Raw genomic sequence first — 26,148 nt, 5'->3', positions numbered from 1 at the left:
GTCCGAGTGCTTGTGCCCGTGCCCGTGCCCGTGCTCGTACCGATTGAATGAAATTTAACGCTGGAAATCACATTGTTTACCAGCGAAACAATTGCGCGACGATGATGGCGAAAAAACACACTCACAGCGCCACATGGAAGGAAAACTTGCAGCGGGCATCGAAGCACCAGATACACTCAAATGAAAACTTAAATTGGGACTTTGAAATACCCAAATTATACGCTCCCCTAGATGGATTTCCTTCGAGGGATTCTCGCATGTTCTATTTCTATTTTTACCAAACTCCTGGCTGCACTATGCAACTCTCTGCCAGGGTATGCCGGGGATAAAGGCAAAAGCAACAGGAAGAATAACTGACATTTGTTGCTGCTGTTGTGTTCTTCGTGCTTCTTTCGCTTTCGCTGTTGCATGTTGATTTTCGTTCGCGTTGCCAATGCAGTTGTTGTTGGTTGCTCGTTGCTGGTTGCTGGTTGTTGTTGTTGCCTCACTGTGTATGCAAATTTGTTTCTTTCATTTTTTGTTTTGTTTTTGCTTTGGCACGCATTTGGCAGAAGGGGAACATTCGTTGTCGTTGATTGCAGACACGCATAAAGAGCTCAAAGCGGCAATGGAGTAAAATTGGCGAGGAAAACTGAGACGACTGTGCAATGCTCTGCAATGGAATCTCGTTTGGATCAGCGCTTCAACCGAATTTAAGCCCAAAACTAAATATGAGCACCCTGCAAGATTTGTTGTTGCTGTGCTGAAAAATCAAAATCACAAACCCATTTAGTTGGCCAACAGACAGAAGAGAGCATTAAGCGCCAGCCGTCAATGCAGTTGTCAGCTTCCGCTTTCGATTATGGCCCACACACACACACACACACACACACACACACACACACATCTGGCCAACAGCAACGGTTTTCGGACGGACACAACGTGGTCGTGGTCGGCCGCAAGAGCAACGGCTTTTAATGGTCCCATTGGGGACAATGCCGCAACTGCCTGGCAATCGATGGCCGTGCCGCTTGTGTGTTTGTGTGTGTCCCAGAAATTTATGATTTCCTTTCGATTGTTTTTCAACGCATTTATTGAGAGCTCAGAACGGACAGCAGGCGGTGACGATTTGGCTTACTTGATAGCACTGTCCATCGGCGGCGCAGATCACTTGGGTGGCACTTCCCGTGCCGCCCCTGCTGCGGGCCATGTGCCAGCTGCGGTACACATCCGTGGCACTCAGGCCGTAACTACCAGCCAGCCAGTGCTGCAAGTCGCCTGCAAAAGTCTCGTATACCGGCACATTCTGCAATCAAAAAGGGGTAGGGATTATTATGTGATATATCCGGGAAAGTAGTAGTCCGCCCCCGCGCTCTTTTCTGGCCATGACATTGTCAAGGAAACTGCTCGAACATCTCCCCTTGCTTTGCGCTTACTTTCCCACTTTTACTGTTAAAGCGCACGGAAATTAATTTCCGGTGCAACGCTGCGTATGAGCGATGCGAAACGATATATACGATGGCAATTACAAGCGCAAAATGGAATTAATAAGAGAACCAGAGCGCAAAGGGGGTAAGGGAAAGGGTTAGCACTGGCACGAGTAAAATGAACAAGCGGCGATAAAAATGTGCAAGTTTGTCAACTAATTAAAAAGGGAAGCTGCCAACAAGGCGACAGGTGCCGACAGCGAGGGGCTGGCACGGACATTGGCAGCTTAATTGAAAACTGCAGTAAACAACGGCAAAGCAGTTTAGCCATGCTATACATTTGATAACGAAAGAGGGTTCATTTACGAATATCTCCATTAGGTATGGCTTATATCTAGCTATATCTCAAAGTTCACTGTGGAGAAGCTCAAACGAGAACTATTTTCAGCAGTTCAAACCATAGAGAAGCAGCAGAAATGGCAAAGGTCTGCTAATGGCTGGCTAAACTACTAAAACTTCCCTCGCTGTATGGCCTCGGTTGACTGGCATGGGAAGCGATGCAGAGTGTTGCATTTCCGTTAACGTCAGAGCTAAGGCGGAAGGCAAACTAAAGTTTCCTTTGGCCAAAACAGAACCAAAATCAGTGGCAGTATGCCAACGGGCAAGTGCAAGTCCTAGAGCAGAGCGCCAGTCTATAAATTTACCTAGCCAAAGTGTATGTATGTGGCCCTGGAAAACGTGCTTATTAAATTTGAGCAGAAAATGTAATTTCACACTGCAGTGGGGAGAACAAACACAATCATTCGTGGGCCCCGATGACCGGGCGAGCCAGGTGACCAGGCCACCAGGCTACCAGGCCACCAGTAGAATGGCTAATTAAATTTACCAATTAGACAGACAAACACTTGTTCTTGAGAGGCAGCCACACAAAAGACCAGACTCAGACAGAGACACAGGCAGGCTGTGAGACTGAAAGATAGAGAGTCCTTCAGGCTGGCCAGACAACGTTAAGTGTTCCTTTTGATTTGGTTAATTTTGCAGGCTGCAGGCTGCTGGCTTCAGTAAACAGCTCAGGTAAAGTTGCCTTAACTACATAATTGAAAGAGCTGTGAGTTCTCTGTGATTCAGCTGCGGATAATGGACAATGGAAAACCCCTTTTGCATTCGTCGATCATCTCATCTATTATGATTTCCCAGCCTGCAATGTCTGCCTCTACTGCTTATATTTGTATTTTTGCCGAATAAACATCAAAGTTAATTAAAAATACATAAAAATGCACAACGTTGCTGCTCATATGGAGGGGGTGCCCTCGGGGCGTGGCAGCAGCATCATTAAGTGCCGTGTCGACTTAATTATGGAAACTGTCATCAAAAATGCTGAGAGTCGTTGAAAAATGTCGCTGTGAAAAATGTGCGATAATTATTGCCACAATTTATCTCAAGTCAACGCGACCGAACACAAAAAACCAAACGAGAAAAAGGAAGAACCGAGCAGCGGATACCCTTGCAGCTATATTTTGCATTTGATAGTACATATTTTGTATTTTATTTAGCTGAAATTTCATGAGTAATTTAAAACCACATATAACTGAAATTTGTAGCAAAGTTTCAGTTTTTAAAAAGCCTCCAAAACCTCTGATAAAAAATAAAATACCCGCTGAAGGAACGTTTTAAAGGCGAGTCTAAAATAACATAATTATTTATGAAACATTAGGCTGAAAGCAGGAGAACGTGATATGCGAAAGAGGAAGCAATAAAAAGTAGGAAAAGTGATAAATAGGCGACAGGGCAGCCAGAGGCGTACTCTCTCTCCCTCTCGCTCTCTCCCAAAGCTTCTTATGCGTAATCACGGAAGCTAACGGAAAGAAGGAAGATGGAGGATGGAGGATAAGAAGAGACGAAGAAGAAGACTATGGGAAAGCGGAAGTCCTTTGTTGCTGTTTGCTGTGTTTAAAGCACGTGCATAAATAAGCAGCAAATTATTGAACGTAAAAGTTGCCAAATCAGCCAAGGGGGGAGACCTGCAGGGCAACGAATAAAGACGCTCCTGGTGCCTGGTGCCTGCTGCCCTGCCTCAAGGCCCCATGCCAAACAAAACACTTTTCAATTAAGCAACTTGTCAGGCCGGATCGGCCACTGCCAGTGGCAAGGCGTGTCACGCCCACCCGGATACCCAAGAGGCAAAAGGTTTAACACGAGAAAAGCACACAGAGAAGCACAAGCACACACACACACACACACACAGATGCTAAAAGGGGAGACAGATGACAGAGTATATGGGGGATAATAAGTAGACCAAGGAATACCCTGTGATAAAATAATTCATTTGGAGCGAATTCGAGCAAAAGAAGAACTGTAGGAGAGGATTGTAGAGGAGGGTAAATCAAGGATTAAACAGAAGAAACTTCAGGAAGTTCATTCCACTATTCCACTATTGCTATAACATTAAAGTTCTGTTGTACTTCCTGTTACATCTAAGTGGAATTTCCCATGCAAAACAATATGCCCCAGGCAAACTGAAGCATTCAGCTGATTTGTCAAGGCATTTAAACCAATCAACCTTACTTTATAAATGTAATAAAAAAATATAATTTTCGACAGCGAAACCCGCTTCCACTTCCACTTCCAGTTCCTCTGCCAAGCCCTAAGCTTTAGACATAACTCAGCCTAAACGGAAACCGTCCGCCATGTCGCCCTTCCACCCACTCCAGAATCAATTAACTTTCACTATGCTAACCCGCTCGCTGTCACAAAGCCGGCGCTCAGCCCAGGCACAGTCCAAGACTACAGGGGCCTCCAGGGTGTGGCCCCAAAAACAAAAAAAAATGTGAAAAGGACGAACGAAATGCCTGGCATACTTTTCGGCGCAGGCATATTTACGTTGCATGTACGAGTACGAGTATTTGCTGCTAACGAGCCGAAGAATTATGACTCCATTAGGATAGCACAGTGAGGGGTAGGGGGGGCAGGCTTAGAGGGTCCTTCGCCTCCGTCATAGTTAGCCTTAAAGTTGTTGCTTTTTTTTTTTTGCCCGGCCAAGGAAGTGACGCCATTTTGTGCAGATTACGCTTTGATGAACTCCCTGGAATTGGGCTAGAGCCAGAAGAAATGGCAGAAGGTAAGGCAGCCGTACAGCAGGCGCAGACATCGGCGTAATGACAACGTCAACAAGACGCCAAGAGATTGAATTTACAGAACAAACAATTTTCATTTGCAGTTGAATTAAGCAAAGTAATCCCAAGTGGACATTTTTCTTCCAGCATTTTCTTAATGCCACAGCCCAGACAACAGCATCAGAGTGCGGTGAGTGCAGTGCAGTGGGTGGGCTGGCAGAGGGGCAGGCCTGAGCCGCGGTTGGAGATGGCACACGACTGGCAGCGGTTTTCCACTTTAAAAGCTAACGACAAGGAGAGCCCATGGAAACTCTCTTGGATTAGTCAAAACTATGAATTTAAAGCTTGCAACTTTGATAAGAATCTTTGGATTTAAGAATAAATACTTTAAAGAAATAATTTAACCTTATAAACTGTTGCTTGCGATAGGGACAGAGCCACAAAACATCAGATGGTTGCCATTTGCACCAATTACGAGTAGAAGTTACAAAGGTTTTTTGCGCTGGAGAAGTCTTACGTGGAACAAGTTAAAGTACAAGATACTGTATCGGTGCCAGAAGGTTTTCCCTTGTCAATATGAAATACATATTTGAATGCTTAACAAGCACCAAGAAAAGCGCTTTTAGAGCGTACTGGGAGCAGCCAACACAAAAGGCAGACGGTCAGACACGCACTCCCTCTGTAGCACTCCCTATATACCAGTCCAGTGCCCCCTCTCTACCGCCTATCTACCCCCTATCTGTGTCGTTTGTTTTGCATAAAATTTGCATTTTTTTGGAGCGAGAGACAATCTACAAAATTGAAAGCAGATGTCTCTAAGCAGGACAAGCCACAAGGAGCAGCAGCAGCAGCAGCAGCAACATTGCAAAATGCAATGCATAAAAAGGCAGAGACCACCGGAGGTGTAGCAGCAGCCATCGAATCTCAAGAACAATTCCCTCCTTTGGGGATACTATTTAAATTTTTCACCCAACAAAAAAAAGAAAAGGAAACCCCTAAACTTATTTGGAAAATAAAATGGAATGCCCACAGGGGACGCTGTCTGGCCATAGATAAGGCATCTATTTATGCTGTCGATAATTAGAAACTTTCTGTGCATCCCCCATAAGCCGAAATCACAAAGGAGAGTTTGCTGCTGCACCTAAATTGGTTTGGCATTGTGCAAAGTGTCATAGCTTGTGCCTGGATGGGGAGATTTGGGTGGAGAAACATAAGAAAACTCCGCCTAGAAAGCGAATCGTTTGATGCACAAAGAGGCCACAGATGCCTTTATTATGTATACCTCATATAAATGATTTAGTTGAAGCCACAAATTGAATTGTAATACTCTGTCATATGCATTATTCTGGCTGGAGGCCTACAGACTTGAATGATGAACCGAGGCTCGCGGCCTAATCGGCTATCATAGCCGTGTTCGATGGCTTGTTCAGGCACTGATAAATCTTCAGCGGCTGCCTGATTGTTTTCAATCCTGCGACAGAGACGTGGCGTGCCTCTTGGCTGTAAATGAAATCCTGGGGCACTGAAGCGTGACCACCGAGAGGTCACGTGCCCGGGAAAAAGAGACGCCTCCACGACTCAACTCCCACAGCCCCTCCTCTATGCCAGACAGGCTCTGACAGATATCCGGGGCAAAAAGTTAAAAAAAAAATAAAAATAAAAAGGCAGGCCAAGCCAGAATAAGAATCCAGAAGTTAAGCAGCAGCAGCAGCAACAACAACAGGGGGAGGAGGAGCGTGATTTATGTTGGCAGGAGATATCTGGCTTACCGATTTCGACACGGGCATGGGCATGGGCATGGGCAGGGGCATGGGAATGGGAATGGGAATGGAAGCTCTTTACCTGATACTCATTTGCCATTGCGGCCAGCCAGTGGGGATCCGTGACCGTGTTCCACTCCTGATACAGCTGCTCCTGGTGCTCCTGCTCCTGCTCCACTGCCACCTCGACTTCCTGTATCGTCTGAGGTTCCAGGCCCGCGGCTGAATTTATGGCCAGGGCTAATTGGTAGAGCAAAAAACTGACGCGTCCTGCAACAAGCAGAAGAAAGTGCGGTAGTAATATTGGCCATTTTCAAGTGTCTGGCCAAGAAAGAAATTTAATTTTAAAACACTCCAATCCCTGGTATCCCAGCCACTTCCACCTACAGTCTTAGTCGCAGTCTCAGTCTCAGTCCCAGTCTCAGTCGCAGTCTTAGTCCCAGTCTCAGTCCCAGTCTCAGTCCCAGTCTCAGTCCAAACCAATTCCCAAAGTACTCGACTATCTGAAGCCTGCTTCAGAGCTTGTTTTGTTCTCAGATTGTGCGCCGAGCATTTTGTTTGAGTTCAACAGCTACTTACTGTCAGTTAAGTGCAATTGCCACAGAAAACAAGCAGAGCAGCGGGAGGACAGGGTGGGCGGTAGCGAAAACCCAAGGAAAATGAGCAAAAGAAAAGAAGAAAGAAAGAAAAAAAAAAAACAGAAAGGAAATTTGATCCGCTGTGCAGGTGATTGGCAAATGCGCACATGAATCTTTGATAAGCGTCTCGAATTGCAGTCATTAGACATCTTTTGATGGACAGACAGACAGTCAGACAGCCAGACAGCCAGACAAAAAGGCTCACAAAAAGGAATCACAATGCCAGCTGGCAATCAATCGAACATTTAGACGAGCGAAGAACATTCTCTCGCTACAATCATCGGATGAAATCAAATTGCTTGGCAATCAGGAAAAAGGCAAGTACCGATGATTGACAAAATACCCCAAAGGGTCTGAGAAGGGTTCTGTTCTGTTCTGTTTATTTGCAGTCAGGGAAATGCCATTAGGCAAAGGCAATGACTTTCTAATTTCCGCAGTTGAATGGGGGAAGGGGAATGGCAAAAGAGTTTTATTGGATTGCCCAAGCAGGACTAGCTGCATTAAGGTAACAAAAAAATCTTCACAAATCTGCAATCAATCAACTGAATCCAGAACTTATCTGCCGCTTTTGCCAGCACATAAATTGATTGCAGAATTTATTTAGTCTTGGCATCTGCATTAGGCTTTTGCCCAGCGAACTTATTTAATTAACTTGTGTGCGATTTATGTTGCCGTCACTTGAAACTCATTTCCCAACTGCAGTTCAGATTTTGCTTTGCCAGGAACTTTTCCTTTTCCTCTTCCTTTTCGCTTTTCCAGCTTTGCCAGCTTTGAGCTGTCGCTGAGAGGCTGCTGCTGCTGCTGCTGCTGCTGCTGTTGCTTCCATCCACTCCTGCCCCCGCTTTGGCCGTCAGAGTCCGCGCCGCGCCGCGTTGACGTTAATCATACGCCATGTTTAACGCACCGCAAAAACTTTCCGCTGCATCTCTACGGCAATAAATCACACATTTTAAAGTTGAAAGTTTCCGGAATAAGCACACACAAAAAATCCAAAAACAACAACAACAACAACAACAACAGAGAAACACGAAACACGAAACAAAAACTGAGCGCAAAATTAATGCCACAGCTGACCCAAAATGTCAGACGGCCAAATGGAAAGCGGAAAATGAGAAAACGAAAGCGGAAAAGCCCCAAACAAAGAGTGAGAGGAACTTTTTTTTTAAAAACGAAAGTCGCCGATGATGCAGTGCCCTGCCGCTGCTCCTGCTGCCGCTGTTGCTGCCGCTGCTGCTGCTGCTGCTGCTGTTGTTGAGTTAGTGTCAGTCGGTTGTCATCGTCGTTGCTTTGAGGTTGTTTATGAGTATTATACCCTAGCAGGGGGTATTATAGCACAGACTAGAGCTTGGTAACTCAGCGGAGGAAGTACTACACCCCTAGATAGATGCCCCTGATAAAAAGAAAAAAAAGCAACAGAGTCATGGCAATCGAACTTTACCTTAGAAGCATTCAATCAGCCAGGGTATACCAAGATTCTGTGCCCAGGGTTTCCACCTAGTTCTATTTTTTGTGTGGTTTTTCCACTGCTTGTTTTGTCTCTGTCGCTTTATGTGGGCCAAGCTGAATTGCAGCTGTGTTGTGAGGGGTGTGGGGTGAGGGTGTTTGTCAAAGTGTTTGCCCAGCCTCATCACGTGACCACTAGAAATTTGCATTTTAATGGCTTTCGCCGGAATTTGGCACTACTTATTCTCGATTGTCCTCGTGGGGGTGGGGTGGGGAGGGGGTTGGAAGCGGCGACTGGTGTCAAGGGGGTGTGGAGACAGAAGACGGAAGACAGACAATGTGGCAACAATATGTGTTAAGTGTTGTCGTCGAGGCTTAATGATGCCAAGAATAAACTTGCCGCGAAGGGAAGCAGCAACATGCGCCGAGTGTATGTGTTGACACGGCAAGACGTGGCAGCAACAGCAATGGCTGTGCAACATAGGGCACGCATCGGTAAGCAAACAAACAAGAAGCAACAACCAACAGCCGCAGCAGCAGCAGCAGCAGCAGCAGCGACAACGCGTGACAAATGACACTAGTGACATCAAAATGGTGCCCCTTGCAGCGCTTGCTGCAACGGAAACGGTTGCAAGGCGGCACAAGATGCGGCGAAGGGTGGGCACTGCTGAACCAGCCAAGGGCTCGTGTCAGCGACAGCAAGCGGATGCAACAGCAACAGCGGAAAAGCAAGCAGAAAAAGAACTAGAAGCAGAAGAAGTAGGGATAATAGTGTCACACAAAGAGCGCGACCAGCAATAAAGGTACAGTCCTCGCTGACTAACAGGAACAGTGCAAAAGGGTAGATTGATAGGCTAAATTCCCAAATGGGAGAGAAAGGTTTTTGCTATTTATCTGCTCCCCAACACCCACGAATATTTCCCTCAAGCCGTGTGTCTACTGTCGGGCCAGCATTCACGCTCGGTTGAGTGCCTGCGCTGCTGCTGCTGCTGCACTTCACTGCCTGCCCGCCCCCCAGTGAACCCTGAACCCCACCCCGTCCCGCACTCAGCTAAGCTCTACCCTCTCCCCCTTCGTCCGCGAGCTTGAGCTGGCGCGAGTGACACTTGAGTTATTTTCGGGCTCTCCATGGAATAGAATGGAACAGAGAAAAAAAACGAGCGCTCAGATTGAGAACTGGCACAGCAAAATGTGGCTGGAGGAGACCGAAATACCAATTAAGAATTCGTCGTCGTCCGCCCCTCGCCACAGTGTGGCCTCTCCACCTGACCCGCCACTGGAGACCACAGTGCATATGCGTGATAATTGGAGCATCAAGGAGTGGCATGGAGTCTGAGAGTTGGCAGGAGGATGCTTACCTGATGCGGGCACTGCAGCCAGAACTTCCTGGCCTGGCATTGCCCCCTGCTGGGGCAGCCACCTTGGCACCTTGCCTCCCGTTGCACTTCCCCCCGGTAATGAAGCCAGCAATGAGGCAGCTAGAAAGAGCTGCAGCAGCCCCCAGCTATGCCCGTTGTCTGCCATTTCTATCCTAGAACGAACGAGAATTAGAAAATGTACTCTCGGCTCAGGCGCAGCGTTAAGTTATTAATAACAACGAAGAGGCATCTTGGCCACTGCCCGGGCATTGTGTGGATGAGCATAATGCGACGAGGGAGGAGGAGGCAGAAGCAACAAGAAGGCAGTTGGCCTTCGGCTGGCTTTCCTTCCCGTCAATTTATTTGATAGACAGGCCAAAGAGGGCGGACAGTAAGCGGCAAGCACCCAACGATCTTTAGATACTCTACTGGAGATTGTTTATAACTGGCTGGGTAACAAAAATATGTACAAACAAGCAAGGAATTGATTTTTTAAATGTGTATAAATATAAATTAAAGCCGTTTTAATGTTATTTGATTGACTTCAATATTGCTTTAGTTTTATATCTTCATGCGGAACAGCTTGAAACTTTTTTCCAAATTCAAGAGTCTAAAAACGTTTCGTTGTCGCCCACGAAATAGCCCAAATTGCCTGACGACACGCACTGCGGTAGAGTAAAGCCTTTTGCACGGCCCTATCACTATCTGCCCGCTTCAATTTACCCCTCCCCCGCACTCTGTGCTGACAACCAGCATAGATTGCCTGCCACTCTGCACGCTGCGCTGTTGTTGCAAGTGTCTCGTTGTTCCCGTTCCGTTCCGTTCCCGTTCCTGTTTTTGTGGAGCTTATTAACGCTCCAGTGGGCTCAACTCTTCACCGATGAATTCCATTTTTTTTTTTTCTTGCGCTCGTTCGACAGCCGCACAATGGACAAATCCCAGCCATCAGGACAGCAGCAGCGTGCAACGTCTTGGCCGCCATTGTGGCATGCCATCAATGGCGCAATTTGAATGGCGAAGATTTATGGGGCGGGCAACGGGCTAAGGGCTGCCAGTCGTGTGGCCAGACTTTAACTCTTCAAGACTTGGAGCAAATTAGCGGGGAATTCTGAACGCCCAGATAAAGAGCTTCAATTGACACCGTGCACATTTTGATATAACTCTTTAAAACTATCAGCAAATAAATTATCCTCCCCCCCACTGCACCCCTGCAATCAATTGAAGATAATTCTGTTGCGTTTTTCTCCTTCCTCTTCCTGTCATTAAAATTTGCTGTTTTTGCATTGCATCGTTGTGCTCCTTCTCCTTCCTTTTGGCAGCTTTTACTGTTGATTTAAGCTTGACGGACGCTCCATCTCGTTCACTCCCACGCACCCACTCTCCCACTCTCTCAAGCGCTCCCACTCTCTCAAGCGCTCCCACTCTCTCAAGCGCTCTCTTTGCTTAACAGCAGTTGTTTTTGTTGTTGCTGGACAGAGTATCATTAATATTTTTGCATTGAATTGCTCCTCTCCTCTCCTCCTCCTTCCTGCCGCGTGCCGTGCCGAGTCAAGTACTGGCCAAACGAGACAGCAGCTGCCTGCCAGCAGCCTGCGTGTGTGAATAAGCCAGCAGCAAGCCTCGTTTGGACAACACTTAACAGTCTCACGCCTCTCCCACTCTCTCACTGCTGCTCTTTCACTGTTGCTGTTTGCTCATAAAATTAAATTTCACAGCTGGTTATCTTTTTATTACACACGCACACACACAGGATCGGGAATGGTGTGGTACCTCCAATCGGTCGTTAGTTTTAATTGTTACTGCTCCCGAAAAATGCAAACGCTCGACTGAGCGCCACACACAAAATTTCCAATAAATGAGGAAAGGAGGAAACAAAAAAAAATGAACTAAAACTGAGGAAGAGGAGAATGAAGTAGACAAAAAGACGAAGAAAACACTGAACTTTGATTGAAATTTTCGAGAAATCAATGCCCGAATATTACCATTTAATGTCAAGTGGTGGTGAACTGGTGATTGCGCGGGGGCGGGGGCGGTGCTGGAACAATATCAAAAGATAACGGAGCAGGCCGAAACGATGATAATACGAGTATATTGACTACGCCACAGGCCATTGTAAAGGGAGGCACAGATGGGAGAGTGGGGAGGGGGAGGCAGAGATAAAGTAGTTGAAAATTAATATGCGTTAAATGGACAGAAAGCACTCGTCTAATTAAATGGTGGGGGGTGGGTATTGGGGCGGCGACTGCTGGTTGAATTCTGATTGAAATGGAAGCGAAAAGAGAACTTTTGATAATTGGTTGTTGCTAAATTGGAAATTAAACGATATTTTGGCTAAAATTTATTCATATAATGAGATTATTTAAAAGTAGAAAAAGGGGGTAATGGGTGCTAAATTGGTTCATTTTTATTATTTTTATGTTTAATTTAATTTTAAATTTAATTGGTGGCAAATGAAAATAGACGAAAATTCTTGGCATCGATACGTTTCTGACCCAATAATTTATATGCTACAGAAATTGCCTTGAAATGATTAATTTCCCATACAACGAAAATCAACTAAATAACTTACAACAAATATATGGTATGTATGTGCCCCCAAGCCCAAGCCCTGTCCCAATTCATTTCAATAATTGAGCGTTTTTGTCGACCGTCCTTTGCGTATCCTTGAATGGGGGGTGGCCGCATAGACCGACCGCTCTATTAGTTATGACATTCATTTGACAGTTTGATGAATGAATTATGTACACAAAACGCACAAATATACATGGCTATGAAAGCTATGGAACAAATGCCGATAGAAGGAGGAACGAACGAAAGTGTGTGTGTGGGGTGCGGGAACACACAGAAGTGGCCAAGAAAACATGCAAAAGTGGCCGAAGAAAGGAGCAAGGGAGTGGGAAACAGTTCGCAAAAGATTTCCATCTCTTGCTCACATTTTACCTTGCAATTTCCACTTCTTCTTCTCCGTACTTCTCCTCTTACTTCTTCGACTTGTGCTGCTGGTTCTCATTGCCTTATTTCCTTGTCGGCCTGCCCTTAAATTTCTGGGTGGCCCCGAGGCCGCCAATTTGCTTCCAATTCCTGACTCAAGTGTCGGGGAAAACGAAAAATTTTCGCCACTCACGGATAGAGGAAGGGTGGGGAGGGGCGAAGAGAGATTCGTATCGGGGAAAACAATTTTAAATGGCGCACACAAAATGCCGGAAACCAGACACAAAATGTTAGCGGAAAAGGAAACAGACGCTCCCACACGCACACAGAGGCAGGCAGGCAGGCGCAGGCAGCCTGGCCGGGGGGCAGGCGGACTATTTCAATGTATTTGTTGATGCAATTTAAATGCCACAAAAACAGAACGATATTTTCCAAGTTTTATTTTCACTTCTAATGGGACTACATATCAAATTTTATTTGCCTTGATGAGATTTCATACTAATTCAGACAATTTATAGGAATAATTGCGACAGAATTTTGAGAATTGGAAGCATTTTTGAGGCAGAAGTTTCCAAGTTTGTATTCGATTACTCGTTAAAATTGCAAAAATTATTACTCGTTGTAGGCATATATTTATGTTGATTTGATTAAATATTAACATATGTATGTACATATGTGTTTATGTGAATGCATAAATATGTACATACATACATACGTACATTTTTGGACACACACCTGGAACTTAAGTATATGATCGGTTGGAGTCCGGGAAAGCTAATCAAATTACCGTAACATACGTTTATTGATTGATTGATTGATTTTCAAAGTTTCTGTTGTTTCATTGTTCACGGCGAACAAAAGATTACGCCACGCCCACATTGGTAATTATAATTTAAAAAAAAAAACGGTTTTTTCTTTAAAATAATCCTGCTACATGGATACTACACAGACGAGAGCGACACCTGACGACGAAACAGGACAATCAAATTTGATCTCAGAGCCACCTGTCGCGTCATACGCGAACCAATCGCTCTCTTTAGTGCCATGGTACATATAATAAAGGTAAGGTACAACTCAACGAGCGCCTAATAAATTTATATAACCAAGAGCTATTAGGAGAGTTTTATGATTGTGGATTCCCACAATACACGGATGCATATGATTATGATCCACTTTGGAGGAACATAAGCTTCCGATATAAGCTATAATGCAATCATGTCCCTTGAAAAGAGGCCGCTTGCTAAGTTGTCCCCACCTAACGTAGTTTCACCCTGCGGTTGCAAGCAACATTCAAAATACTCATTTATGAGCGTTGTGCTCTCTTTTACTCGCTTCCTCCCAATCACCAAACCCAAGTACTTAACAAAAACTCAATAAACAAAACTCAGCTAAAATTTGCGAGAAACTCAGATGATTTCCGTGGAGAATATCGCACAAATGTATCGATATGGAGGTCATATATATCGTTGATTCATCAATATATATACATCATCCCTAGTCTTAATTCAGTGTTGGTTAAAGGCAGCAGAGGAAAATATGAGAAAAATATGAGGAAAAAACAAAACAAAAGTGCAATAAATAGTGAAAAATAAAACGCGCAATAGCGGGCAAGGTGTAAAGAAATATAGCCCACAATAGCAAAGGCCAGTAAGAGGCAAAAGCAGAACGAAAAAGGCAGCGAAAAAGATATGAAGATGAGCGAAGAAGAAGAGAAACGGCAGCAGCAGCAGCAGCAGTGAGCAATAATAAGTTTTGTTCTGTGCGCGAGAGAGTGCAACGAAAATATAACAAAATACACGAAAATAAGGCAAAAAATCAGGAAAAGTAAAGGGGAAGCAGCATAATAAAAGATTGCTGAAAGTGTGCCCTGGCCCCACTCTTCCCCCTTGCACACACACATCCCCACATCTTCTGCACCCAAAAAAAGTGTGTGCCTGTGTGTGTGTGTGTGTGAGTGCCTCTCTCTGTGTGCGTGTGTTTGTGTGTGAAAAACAAAAGACAAATCGGAGCAGAGGCAGACAGACCCCCTAAGAATAACTGTATATCAAGGAAATGCAATATAAAAGGGGAACGCGACGCCGTCGCTGACGCTGACGCCTGCTGCTGCGCCGTGCTGTAATCCCCCTGCCCACATCCCCCTCAAATTGTGCAAAGTGGCAAGGGTTCATAAGGCAACAAACGAAATACAAAAAAGAGGTCAAAGGCGCAACAAAAAAAAGTTTTTGGCGGCGTGCGGTAACCAAAAGAATATACAAAAAAAAAGTGCCAAAAGCAGCTGAGAGAGAGCGCAAAAACGAAAAGAAAAACACAAACGTCGCAGTTTTGCTTTAAAAAACAATAAACGTGAGCCCCGCGCGTGTGTTTGTGCAAGCGAGCAAACAACAAAAAGAAGGAATACGTAAAAAGACTCCAATTAGAAGCCGATTTTTGTATTTAATCACTTAACAACAACAACAAAAATAACCGAAAATCAAAGCTGGTTTTAGTCCAATCAAAATATAACGCTTAAGCAAAAACCAATAAGAAGTCTCAACGGAATCCAATAAGCAACACAAAAACGCGGCAAAGTAACAGAACGAGAAAAATAAGCAAAAAGAGTTAAACAAAAGCAACAACAATAAAAGCAGCAGCTGCGTGCCAAAAAAATAAAATTCTTTTAAATAAGATTTCAATCGGGAAAAGGCAGTAGGAACAACAACAGCAAAGCTCAGGTCCAATTGGAGTTGACGGGTCACAGAGAGGGAGAGAGAGAGAGAGAGCGCGGGACTCCAAATACCGACACAGAGAGAGTCGCTCTTGTGCAAGGGAATTTTTGTTGTCTTAGCCGCGCGCTTTGCATGTAAGTACCGTACAACTACCCTTACCACCCCCACACACAGCCCCCACCACACGTGTTCGTTTTGTTTTTGCCGCCTCTTTTTCGCTGTGTATTTTTCTGTGCTATATCGCCGTTGGACAAATAACGGTTTCTGTTGCGTTTGCGCCGCGCGATAAATTCAATTATTCAAAAATTCCACGGAGCGCAGCTGATAAGCAAATCAAGAGGAAGAGCGAAAGAGAAGGATATAAATAGAGTTCAGTGGAACACAGAGCGAGGGAGAAGGCACGATGTAGATCTTGCCGCACACAGGGGGAAAGAGAGGGGGATATAAATAGAGTTCAATGAAACACAGAGTAGAAGAGAGGAATAATAAGAGCGAGTGGCATAGAGAAGAAACACCGGAGAGTGCAATCGGCAAAGTATGAGGAGATCTTTGAAGAAAACAGAGTGACACAGAGGGATATATGTACATATGTAGAGCGGAGCAAGGACTAAATCAATATTATCGTCCCGCTGCTTATTAAATGTCACTATCGATTTCAATCTCAGTCCACCCGGCAACGTGCCGCTGCGTGCCGCCCATTGTCCGGGGGCCTGGTCCGTGCTTGGCCTTTTTATGGCCACAATTGATGTCCCCCGCCTTCCCCTTCGAGAGTGTGTGATCTGAATGGCCAATGCCTTTAGGCCGAAATTGGCTTTGTACTTCCGATATCTGCGGCGATTAGTCATCGAGATGGCGACTACAGATTGAGAGTGGACCTTATTTGATTGAGAAAAGCGAAAGCCTTTTTGGGCTATACCATAGAACAAAAGAGGAGTCTTCATCTTTTTGTCTACTGTTTCCATTTCCAGGCGGCTCTGCACGTGCTATCGTTGCACTCTCGATTAATCATCGATTTGACCACCACGAGTAGCAAACTCTATGGAAAATGAATCCGTAAATGAAGCTTGTATTATCGATGGCAAAAAATCCAAGCCCAAGCTCAGGTTAAATGCGTCATCATTTAGCTAGAATTAACAAGTTCGCTCAAATATTTCCAAACAACAACAACACCTTAGTCATTTCTTCGCCAAACGCGTGTTAAGTCCGTAGTCAAGTTCCCTAGAAACTCTAGAATGAATTAATTATTAAACTAAAAAGTGGGACACTGGCTAACCTCCAATGAGGGTAACGAGGGAAATATTCTTTGTAGTAGATGGGGGAATTTCTTGGCGAGCAATGCAATCCTTTAGCTTGGCTTTGGGGAATTTCTAGGTACTGTTAATCGATAAATACAATTACTTCCGCTTTGGGGAAATTGTGTGAGAAATTGAATTACTTAAGGGAATTAAGTGCCCCACAGATTGGGAATTTCCTTGCTATATATGTAATTCCCAGCAATGAACCTAATTTGCTTAAAAGAATGTCAGATTTGTCATCGTTTTCTGCATACATATAAACTTTACTCACATTCGCTTTGAAGTTCTAAAGATCGCACAATGTGTACATGTGTCTATGGCCGAACCCTAGATAAGAGCCAGAACCCATCAGCAACATGACAGTGCATTCTACTGCTGCTGGGTGGACTCTCCTCCGATAGCTGTGTTATGTCTTGTTAAAGATAAAGATAAAGACCGATTTCGGGCGTGTTAGATTGCCAGCCAGCTTGTTGTTCTGTTCTGTTCTGTTCCGCTCGCTCGTTCTGTAGTCGCGCGATCTGTTGAGCGCTTTTTTTCCTCCAACCTTTTGTGAGAGCTGCTCGGTCGCTCCCCCCTCCCCACCCCCCATCTGATGATTATGATGATCATCATCTTTTTTTTTGTTGAAAAAGTTGTCACAAAAAAGTTGCTGTTACTGAAACTGGTTTATGGCCAGGTCTGGGGGACTGGGACTGGGGCTGGGCCCTAACTCGGATCATATTTGGAGCATAATCTCCCCAGCGTCGAACAAGCGGGAGAGCGTGGCTAAAAGTGGTTTTGAAATGCCCTTCAAAAATAAATGGAGAAAAACCTCAACTTTGCACTGCCGCGGAACCGGAATAAATTAATGCAGCAAAAAAAAAATAACAAAAAAGAAAGAAAAAATTATTTCGTTTGCTACGCAATTCGCGACATTTGCATAATGCAGCTGCAGGTGGGGCACCGCTCTCTCTCTCTCTCTCCCTCTCTCTCTCTCACTGGCTTTGCCTCTTACTCTCTCTCTCTCTCAATACCGCTTGGGGAATCACTCAAGCTGGAGGAGACCTTACTCCCAAGACACCAAGACCGACCGTTGTTCCAAAGAACTATAAAAACTTGTTGTTTACTTTGCTCGTCGGCAACGTTTTTCCCGCCCTTTTTCAACACTCACACACACACACACACAGAGGCACAAAGCGACACGCACAGGCATCCCATACAAGACTCGTTATGCAATGGCATTGAAAGGAGAAAGAGAACGCATGAGCGGCAGCGGCAGCGGCATCGAAGACCGGGTACCGGGTAAACGGTAATTGTGCGAATCCAAAAACTCAAATTCGAATGCGAATGCGAATGCGAAATTCGAGTCCCATGATTACATACCCCGTTAGGTGTGCCCTGTATCTGTATCTGCGTTATCAGCCAAACCGTTCCACTCGCAAATTGATAAAATACAGAAAAAAGAAGAGAAGAGAAGCCACAGGTTAAAAAAAAACACGTCCATGCCCTTCTCTAACAGATAAAGGGAAATGGAACGTGAAGATACGTGAAGAAAATATAGATCAGATCAGACTCATTCAGAATAGAAGATGCAGTCCCTCTGCTGTAAAGATATCCCTCTGCAGGCAGGTAGAACAAAGAGCTTTTCCATTTCCATGTATTTTTCGCCATCGTCCAAGCAAACTTAAAGCGAACACCCAACCCAAACTCTCGTGCAATAGATACCCAACCCTATGATAGATTTGTACTATAATCAAAGAGATTCTCTCCACAGAACCAGCGGGACAATGGCCAATCCTCGCAAATTCAGCGAAAAGATTGCGCTGCAGAAGCAGAAGCAGGCCGAGGGCACGGCAGAGTTCGAGCGGATCATGAAGGAGGTGTATGCCACGAAGCGGGATGAGACGCCGGCCACACAAAAGATACTGGAGTGCCTGGGAGGCGGCCAGGAGGTAAGCAATTCCTCGCCAGGAGCGGGAAACGGATCGGGTGGAGGAGGAGGAGGAGGCAGTGGCTCTGGTAGCGGGGCCAGCGGCGGTGGCGCTTCGCCAGATGGCGTTGCGGGAGGAGGAGGAGGAGGATCACCGACAGCCTATCGCGAGTCGCGGGGACGCAGCGTGGGCGTGGGACCCATGAGGAGACCATCGGAACGGAAGCAGGATCGCTCGCCCTACGGCAGCAGCAGCACCACGCCACAGACGATGGACAATGGACAGCCAAATCCACACCTGCTGGGACCCCCCACGTCGGACAGTCTGTGGCGCCGCTCCAGCTCGGACTCGGCGCTGCACCAGAGCCTCAACATGGCCGTGGCCGCCGAGGCGGGTGGCTTCGGCCCGGACATGAACGCGCTGCATGCCAACTACCTGCAGCAGTCGCCGCTACAGCAACAGCAGCAGCAACAGCAACAGACAGTCCACCAACGATCTCACTCGCCACACCACCACATAGGCCGCAGCTTCAGTCCGCAGGCCCAGCGGAGAAAGCCGCCCCTGCTGCAGCCCCACCAGCTGCAGCTGCAACAACAGCAGCAGCATCTCCAGCAGCAGCTGCAGCAGCACCAGATGCACCAACAGCTGCAGTTGCAGCACCAGCAGCAGCAACAGCACCAACATCTGCAGCATCAGCAACAACAGCAGCAGCAGCAACAGAACACGCCATACAACGCCAAATTTTCCAACTCGCTGTTTCGCCCGCTCCAGGATCAGGCCAACTACGCCAACACCGGCTCCCTGCCCGATCTCACGGCGCTACAGAACTATGCCCCCCAGCAACAGCACCAGCAGCAACAGCAACAACAGCCACCGCAGCAGCAGCAGCAACAGCTGCAACAAACCCTTTCGCCTGTCATGTCACCGCACAATCACAGACGCGACCGGGATCAGTCGCCCAGTCCGTTTAGTCCACCAGGTGGAGGAGGAGGAGGGGGAGGAGCAGCAGCAGGAGGTCCCGGCTCGCCCTACCACCAGCAGCAGCACTCGCCGACGTCCGCCAATGCGACAGGGACGGGAACGGGAACAAGCAACACAACGCAGCAGCCCTCCACATCGCCTCACCTGTCGTTCACCAACCTGGCCACCAATCAGGCGGCGGGGACAAGCGGCACGTTCAGTCCGCTGCCCACCCTGGGGCCGCACAACAACTCTGCGTCCTCGGCCAACCTCACCGACTACCGCCAGCCACCGAATCCGCCTAGTCCACGCTCCTCGCCCGGTCTTCTGAGCAGCGTATCCGCCACGGATCTGCACTCGAGTGCACCGGCCAGCCCCATCCGCCAGCAGCAGCAGCAGCAGCCATCGCCGTCGCAGCAGCAGCAGCAGTCGTCCCAACAGCAATCCCAACAGCAGCAACAGCCGCAGCAGCAGTTCGATGCCTCCTACAACAGTCTGAATACCTCGTTTCACAATCAGTTTGAGATCTTCTCGCTGGGCGACAGCAACTCGTCGCCGGAACAGCAGGGATTCGCCAATAACTTTGTGCCCCTGGACTTTGACGACCTGAGTGGCGGCGGTCCCGGCAGCAGTAGTGTCAATGGCGGAGGTGGCCTGACCAACGGCACCAATGGTCCCTATCACAACAAGGAGCTGCTGGACTTTAACGAGTTGAGCGGCAGTCCCGAGGGCGGGGCGAATAACAACAATCTGAGGAGGCTGAACAACAACCTGAACAACAATGGGCACAGCAATGGCGTGGGATCGCCGCACAATGGTAGCAGCAATCTGAATGGAGCCGCAAACAATAACAGTAGTAGCACCGCTGGCGGTGGATCGAATGGCGGCGGTGACCCCCTGACCATTGCCGCCTCCCCAATAGCCTCGCCATTGGGATGCCCCAGCTCGCCGCTGCCCATACCCATGTCGGGCCAGTCGTCGCCGCAGCATCAGCAGCACCACCACCACCACCATCATCAACAGCAGCAGCAACAACAACAGCAACATCACCAGCAACAGCAACAACACCAGCAGCAACAGCAAATGTCGCTCTCATTGCACCACTCGCCACATCACTCGCCGATGCATTCGCCACATCACACGAACTCGCCGCTTTCAAGCAGCTCCCCAGTGAGCAATAACGCCTGCAACTCCAATGTACTACTGATGAACCACCAGCATCAACAGCAGCAGCAGCAACAACAGCAACAACAGCAACACCACCAGCCCCAGCAGCAGCAGCAGCAACACCACCATCATCACCATCAGACGAATGCGACCGCGAATATACCGGCAATCATATTCAGCGATTACTCCTCCAATGCGGACTTTTCGCGCGAGATCTTTGACTCGCTGGACCTGGACCTCGGCCAGATGGATGTCGCCGGCCTGCAGATGCTGTCCGACCAGAATCCCATAATGATTGCCGATCCCAATATAGAGGACAGCTTCCGGCGCGACCTCAACTGATACTATGAGGAGGCTGTTGCGGCCATCGAGAGCGGAGTGCTGCTGGAGGACACCTACGAGGCGTTGCTGGACTCTGTGCCGGTGTCTACTGTCCTACCGCCCACCAGCATCAGCAGCAGCAGCAGCAGTGCGGAGGCAACAGCAGCAACAGCCGCGGATAGGGATAAGAAGGAACTGGAGTTGGAGGCGGTGGAGCTTCTCGTACCTGGGGTGATGGATGATCTGGTTGACTCCAGCGACCTGGACGAGGAGGTGCGAAATTTCTTCCTCTAGGTATATCGCCATTTTTATCGTTATTGTTCTCGTTATCGTTATCGTCATCGTCCGTGCTTTAGTAGTTAGCTCTTAAACAAAACAAATTGTTAACCCCTAAGTGTACTTGAGTGTCTTTTTACACCAACCCCCCCTCCCCACACACACTTCCCACACACAACAGCAACAGCAACAACAAAAACGCACCCCTAAAAGGAAGAAGAGAGAAAATGTTAAACCAATTTTACAGCGAGTCTCAGATTTTACTTAACTACGCACATAAGATCAATCTTTAAAAACCTCTACTTAAACCCTCATTTCTGTATATAACAATATCTTAAACAAAACAAAACAAAAAGATATAAAAGAAAACAAAAAAAAACAAACCGACTAAGGATTGAAACCAAAAAGTGTCTTAGACCAACGACCAAAATTATATTCTCTATACAAGAAGGAAAGATAGGATAAAACCGGGAAGCGGAAACGGTAACGGAAACAATGAAACTATTCCTGTACATTATCCAACTGTTCTAGCTATGCAGATATTAAATCTATTACCTTTTGCCAGTCTTCTATTCTGTTAACGAAATGATCCAGCAAAACAACCAATATACACCTATTATATAGAAGTGTAATAAAACCTTATCCATATAATCCCAATGTGCCGTCGAAGCAATTATTAGTATTTAAGACTGCATAAACGATACCCCGAACCGATCCTATCCAGTGCTGTAAAGTTTATATTTAACATCCAGCCCAGCCCAGCAACCCCCCAACCCCATCACCACACTCGCCAAGCACTGTTCGAATACAAAACGATAAAATACATTCGAGATCCTTTCATCATAAACGCAGTATCACAAAATAAATAAACGAGTATATAACAAGCAGACATATAGCTAAATAAATATATATATATATATACATACAGATATATGTATATAGTTGATAGATCAGACAGGGAGCTATAGCTGTCCCCAAGCACAAGTGCAGCTCACAATTGGAACAACTCGTTCCGAGCAGTGTCCTGCTACGACAAATTTTACGAAGCAAGAATCAAAATATGTAACGAACTCAAAACTAGAAAAAAAGGAACAACAAAACCCATTTTTTACTACCAATCTTTAACCTGAATACATAAATAAATAAATAGATAGTAAAGATATTTCCAAAACGTTTTTCAACACTTACAACAAAGTCTACCAAAACTCTGGTTATACGAAGTCCATTTCATGAATTCCACATAAAACTTGAAAAAGAATTCTTAAAATCTTTAATTGCTAAAATAGATTTATATTTTGCTAAAAACAGGGACTCATGAAATGCCTCGTGTAAACATTGTATAAAAGTTGTTTATTTTATTCAATTCAATACCTAAGGTAAACATCAAATGGCCTGCAAGAAACCATAAGGAGAGTGGAATAGTTAGGATAATACAGTGATCCGAAGCCCCATATAATAGACATTGTTTATAGATAATACAAGCCCCTGAAAATCCCCTGAAAAAAAAAAACCCCCCTCATTGCTAATCTACTTAATAAATGTAACAAACAAAAGAAAAAGCCACACAAAACTAAAAACTTCTAAAGTGCAAAAAGGAAATGTTTTATTTGATTCGAGTACCAGAACTTATACACATACGATTATATGCATACATATATCTACCGATAATCTAATTGTTAATATTAGTAACCGCGATGTTTTTGCAAGATTTCCCTTTTTTAATTATCGATGTAAAACCCTAGTTATAAACTAAACTTAAATGCGAGCAAAAAGCGAAATCTTTGCAGCAAAAAACACAAGAAAAAACCGACAAAAAAAAAGAAGAGAAATATATTTGTAATTATAAATGTAATTTATGTGGGCAACGCGCAAATTAAATAAATGAAATATACACAAAACAAAATAAAAAAGAAATATAAGTCTTTTGTCCTTGCAGTTTTGTGTTAAGCAAAAAATATACTTATAAATAAAAATGCAAACAACAAAACTTAAAGAAATATAATAATAATAATAACTATAATGGTTAAGAAAGTGAAATGCTAATTATAAATTACACTATTATTATACAAATACAAACTAGGTAATTGTGTATGTAATATATGATTACACCTATGAAATAACGATAAATCAACTGCAGCAACAAACAAGAAACCAGCCCGAGGAGAATCAGCCATAAGATTATATTCAATGTAATAACACAGTTATTTGTTTCAAATAAATCTTAAATTTGATTTTAAAGTCCAAGAAACTATCCATCCATTTTGTTGCATCTTTAAGAAGCCATCCGGAGCCACCTGTTCGATTTCGATTTCGATTTGAGGGCCAGCCCCCAAGGGAGAGCGCTATCCAATCCATCCCTCTTTTGCAAATGCCGTTTACGTGGGACGCATGCCATGCATTATTCAGTGTGCGAATAATTGCACGTAAAATTATGTAAATTTATAGAAAAAATAATAATCAAGCACATTTATTAATTGCTCGCTGGCTCACACTCTCTCACACACAGCACACGCTCTGGAGGCGCTTACCCACACTGGGATACGGGGGACATGTACATACATATGAGTAGTGTAGTTAGTGTCTTTGTTAATAAGCGCGGCGCAGTTTGTGTTTTGTGTGTGCTAAATTTTGTAGTCAAAGTTCAAAGCGGGAAATTGAATAACTGCCGGGGGGCCGGAGATACTCTACTCCACTTGATACCCATGCAGATCAACGGGCGACAGTTGTGTCTTTCTGGCAATGATCTTTAGATACTCAATTGTACTATAATAACTTTCTACATAATTCTCAATCTAATTAGAAGAAAAATCTGACTTTTCGCTTAGCTTCGAGCTATTAACTCTTCAGATCCGTTGTTTGAACATGTGCGACGGTGGGAGATAGACGGAAGAGACTCTGCCAAAGCGTCGAAGATTAAAGAATAAATAAAATAAATAATAATATGCTGAGGACGTCAGTATTTGGTTAATAAATAATACAAGCAGATATAGTAATTCCAAAATCAAGTTTTCGATATTTACAGCCGCAAAACCAATTAACAGGAGAGAGGCAGAGCAAGAGAGCCTCTCTCTTTCTCTCTCTCTCTCCTCGCATTAACTCTGACAGCAACAGGCTGCTAACGGTAAAGGGCAAGCCGCCGCACATGTGGTAATGGAACGAATAAGCGTGTGGAAGGGCGTGTGCTTTGGCACAAAGCGCAAAGGGGGTAAAAACAAACAGTTGAAGCTTGTACAGTCAGGCTTCATATGGAAGAACAAAGTCTAATGGAAATGTTGACAAAAATCACTTTGAAGTACGACAGAGACAATCAGCTAAATTATGCATATGGAAAAACAGTGCTTATGGAGTAATGCAATATTCAAAACTTTTTAGAGAGGTTCGACTGTAGCCAACTGTTAACCAAAGAACAACTTTGGCCCGCGCCAAAACTAAAACGTGGAGAATGAACCAAAGGCAGAAACAGAAACAGTGAGTGGGAGAGGGAGAGGGAGACCCACACAGATAGTGGGAGAGGGAGGGAAGTACAAGATTGCTAGCATTTGTTGATTATTATTTTTTGTTCATGTTATTTCTTAATTAAGTGCTAAAATGGCATGAAATCAAATCGCTTGCTTGATTAAGTGTGTGTTGGTGTGTATGTGTCTGTGTCTGTGTGTGTTAGTTAAAGATGACGCTGTGACGATAACGTCATTACCGTTATCAGAGCTCTAGCACTCAAAAGGCGCAAATGTTATCAGTGGAACGCAAAAAGCACGAGAGAAGAAACAACATCAGCAAGCAGCAACAACAACAACAACGATCTGCTCACTGCTCAACAGAATCAGTCCACTTTCAGTGCACGGCATTCGTCCATGCCACGCCACCCATTTCATCCATGGGGGGGCATGGACGATGGGGGACATTGACAGCGTTCGCTCTCGGCCTGCACTGGCCTGGCCTGGCCCAAGGTGTCTTTAAATGAGGTGATGCATTGCTTGTCTTGCAAGCTGTTTAAATTGAATGCCACTAGCGAATCTCTCCCACTTTCTGTTACGAAACTATCCTAAAAGCTCTCTCTCTCTCTCTCTAGTCACCCTATATTTATACTCTTTGTGCCTTTCCATATACATATATACAATTGTATGTATGTAGTTTCGGTGGCACACAACAGTTGAATGCACCCGAGTCCGAGTCCCCTTATTGATAAGGTTCAGGAGAAGAGATTCTCTCGTGCTCCCTCCCCTACCCCCCTGAAACTGTTGGAATAATCATAATGGCAAATAATTAGTATTGATTGTAGGTCGCACTTTCCCTTTGCCTACAGCTTGATAGTGGGGCGTGGTAGCCGCCTCCGAGTGTACATATGTATGTATGTACATATGTACATTTTTGTGATAGCAGTCGCTAAAAATAGCCCATACGCCTCAGAGGGCCCCCACGTCATTGCCGTTAGAGTTGGGTTTGGCACATGTACTCGCATTTATGCTTGGATGCATTGCCTCCTCGAGAGTGGCAGGATGGATATGGCGTTCCGGGAAATGGAGAATATAACGGATAAGATGGAGGAGGATGGCGTTCCGAGAAAATGGCGCTCCGAGACAAGGGTCCCTGTTCTGCAGCTGGCACTGAAAGAAGAACAGTGGTGCGAAATAGATTGCCAACTGCAGCAACAATCTTAAAGCAGTGCAAGCAGGCACTCTTTAACCCTGAGATGTGTTATTCCAACAGAGATGCTCACTCCGATACAACGGTACGTTGCTCTTCAAGCAGCGAGAGAGCGAGAGTGCAACCCAGAGATGAGCTAACGGAATGGTGCAGAGAGACAGTGCACACTTAACCCTGAGATGCTCAACATATGCAATTCATATTCATATTTGTCCACTGTG

General features: G+C 45.4%; 2 protein-coding genes across 6 annotated transcripts; one reads left to right on the top strand and one right to left on the bottom strand.

Moving 5' to 3' along the window:
- Positions 1-1,054: 1,054 nt before the first annotated feature.
- LOC111077222 lies at positions 1,055-11,581 on the bottom strand. Of its 5 annotated transcripts, none has more exons than XM_022371410.2 (4): positions 11,489-11,581; positions 9,719-9,891; positions 6,362-6,549; positions 1,055-1,285 (listed from the first exon to the last, which is right to left on the bottom strand). In XM_022371410.2, the coding sequence occupies exons 2-4, from the start codon at positions 9,882-9,884 to the stop codon at positions 1,082-1,084; spliced, it is 558 nt and encodes a 185-aa protein (XP_022227102.2). In that variant the 5' UTR covers positions 9,885-9,891; positions 11,489-11,581; the 3' UTR covers positions 1,055-1,081. The 5 variants fall into 5 exon arrangements, with proteins under 5 accessions (XP_022227102.2, XP_022227100.2, XP_022227101.2 ...); XM_022371408.2 differs by having other exon boundaries at positions 11,461-11,562; XM_022371409.2 differs by having other exon boundaries at positions 9,719-9,886; positions 11,461-11,561.
- A 2,561-nt stretch (positions 11,582-14,142) lies between these two features.
- Positions 14,143-21,940, top strand: LOC111077221 (alpha-protein kinase 1). The gene is made up of 2 exons (XM_022371407.2): positions 14,143-15,488; positions 18,403-21,940. The coding sequence occupies exon 2, from the start codon at positions 18,416-18,418 to the stop codon at positions 21,026-21,028; it is 2,613 nt and encodes an 870-aa protein (XP_022227099.2). The 5' UTR covers positions 14,143-15,488; positions 18,403-18,415; the 3' UTR covers positions 21,029-21,940.
- The last annotated feature ends 4,208 nt before the right edge of the window (positions 21,941-26,148 follow it).

This window comes from Drosophila obscura, unplaced genomic scaffold (genome assembly GCF_018151105.1).
Source record: "Drosophila obscura isolate BZ-5 IFL unplaced genomic scaffold, ASM1815110v1 contig_1, whole genome shotgun sequence".
NCBI classification, from domain to species: domain Eukaryota; kingdom Metazoa; phylum Arthropoda; class Insecta; order Diptera; family Drosophilidae; genus Drosophila; species Drosophila obscura.
This window is presented reverse-complemented; position numbering and strand designations above follow the sequence as displayed.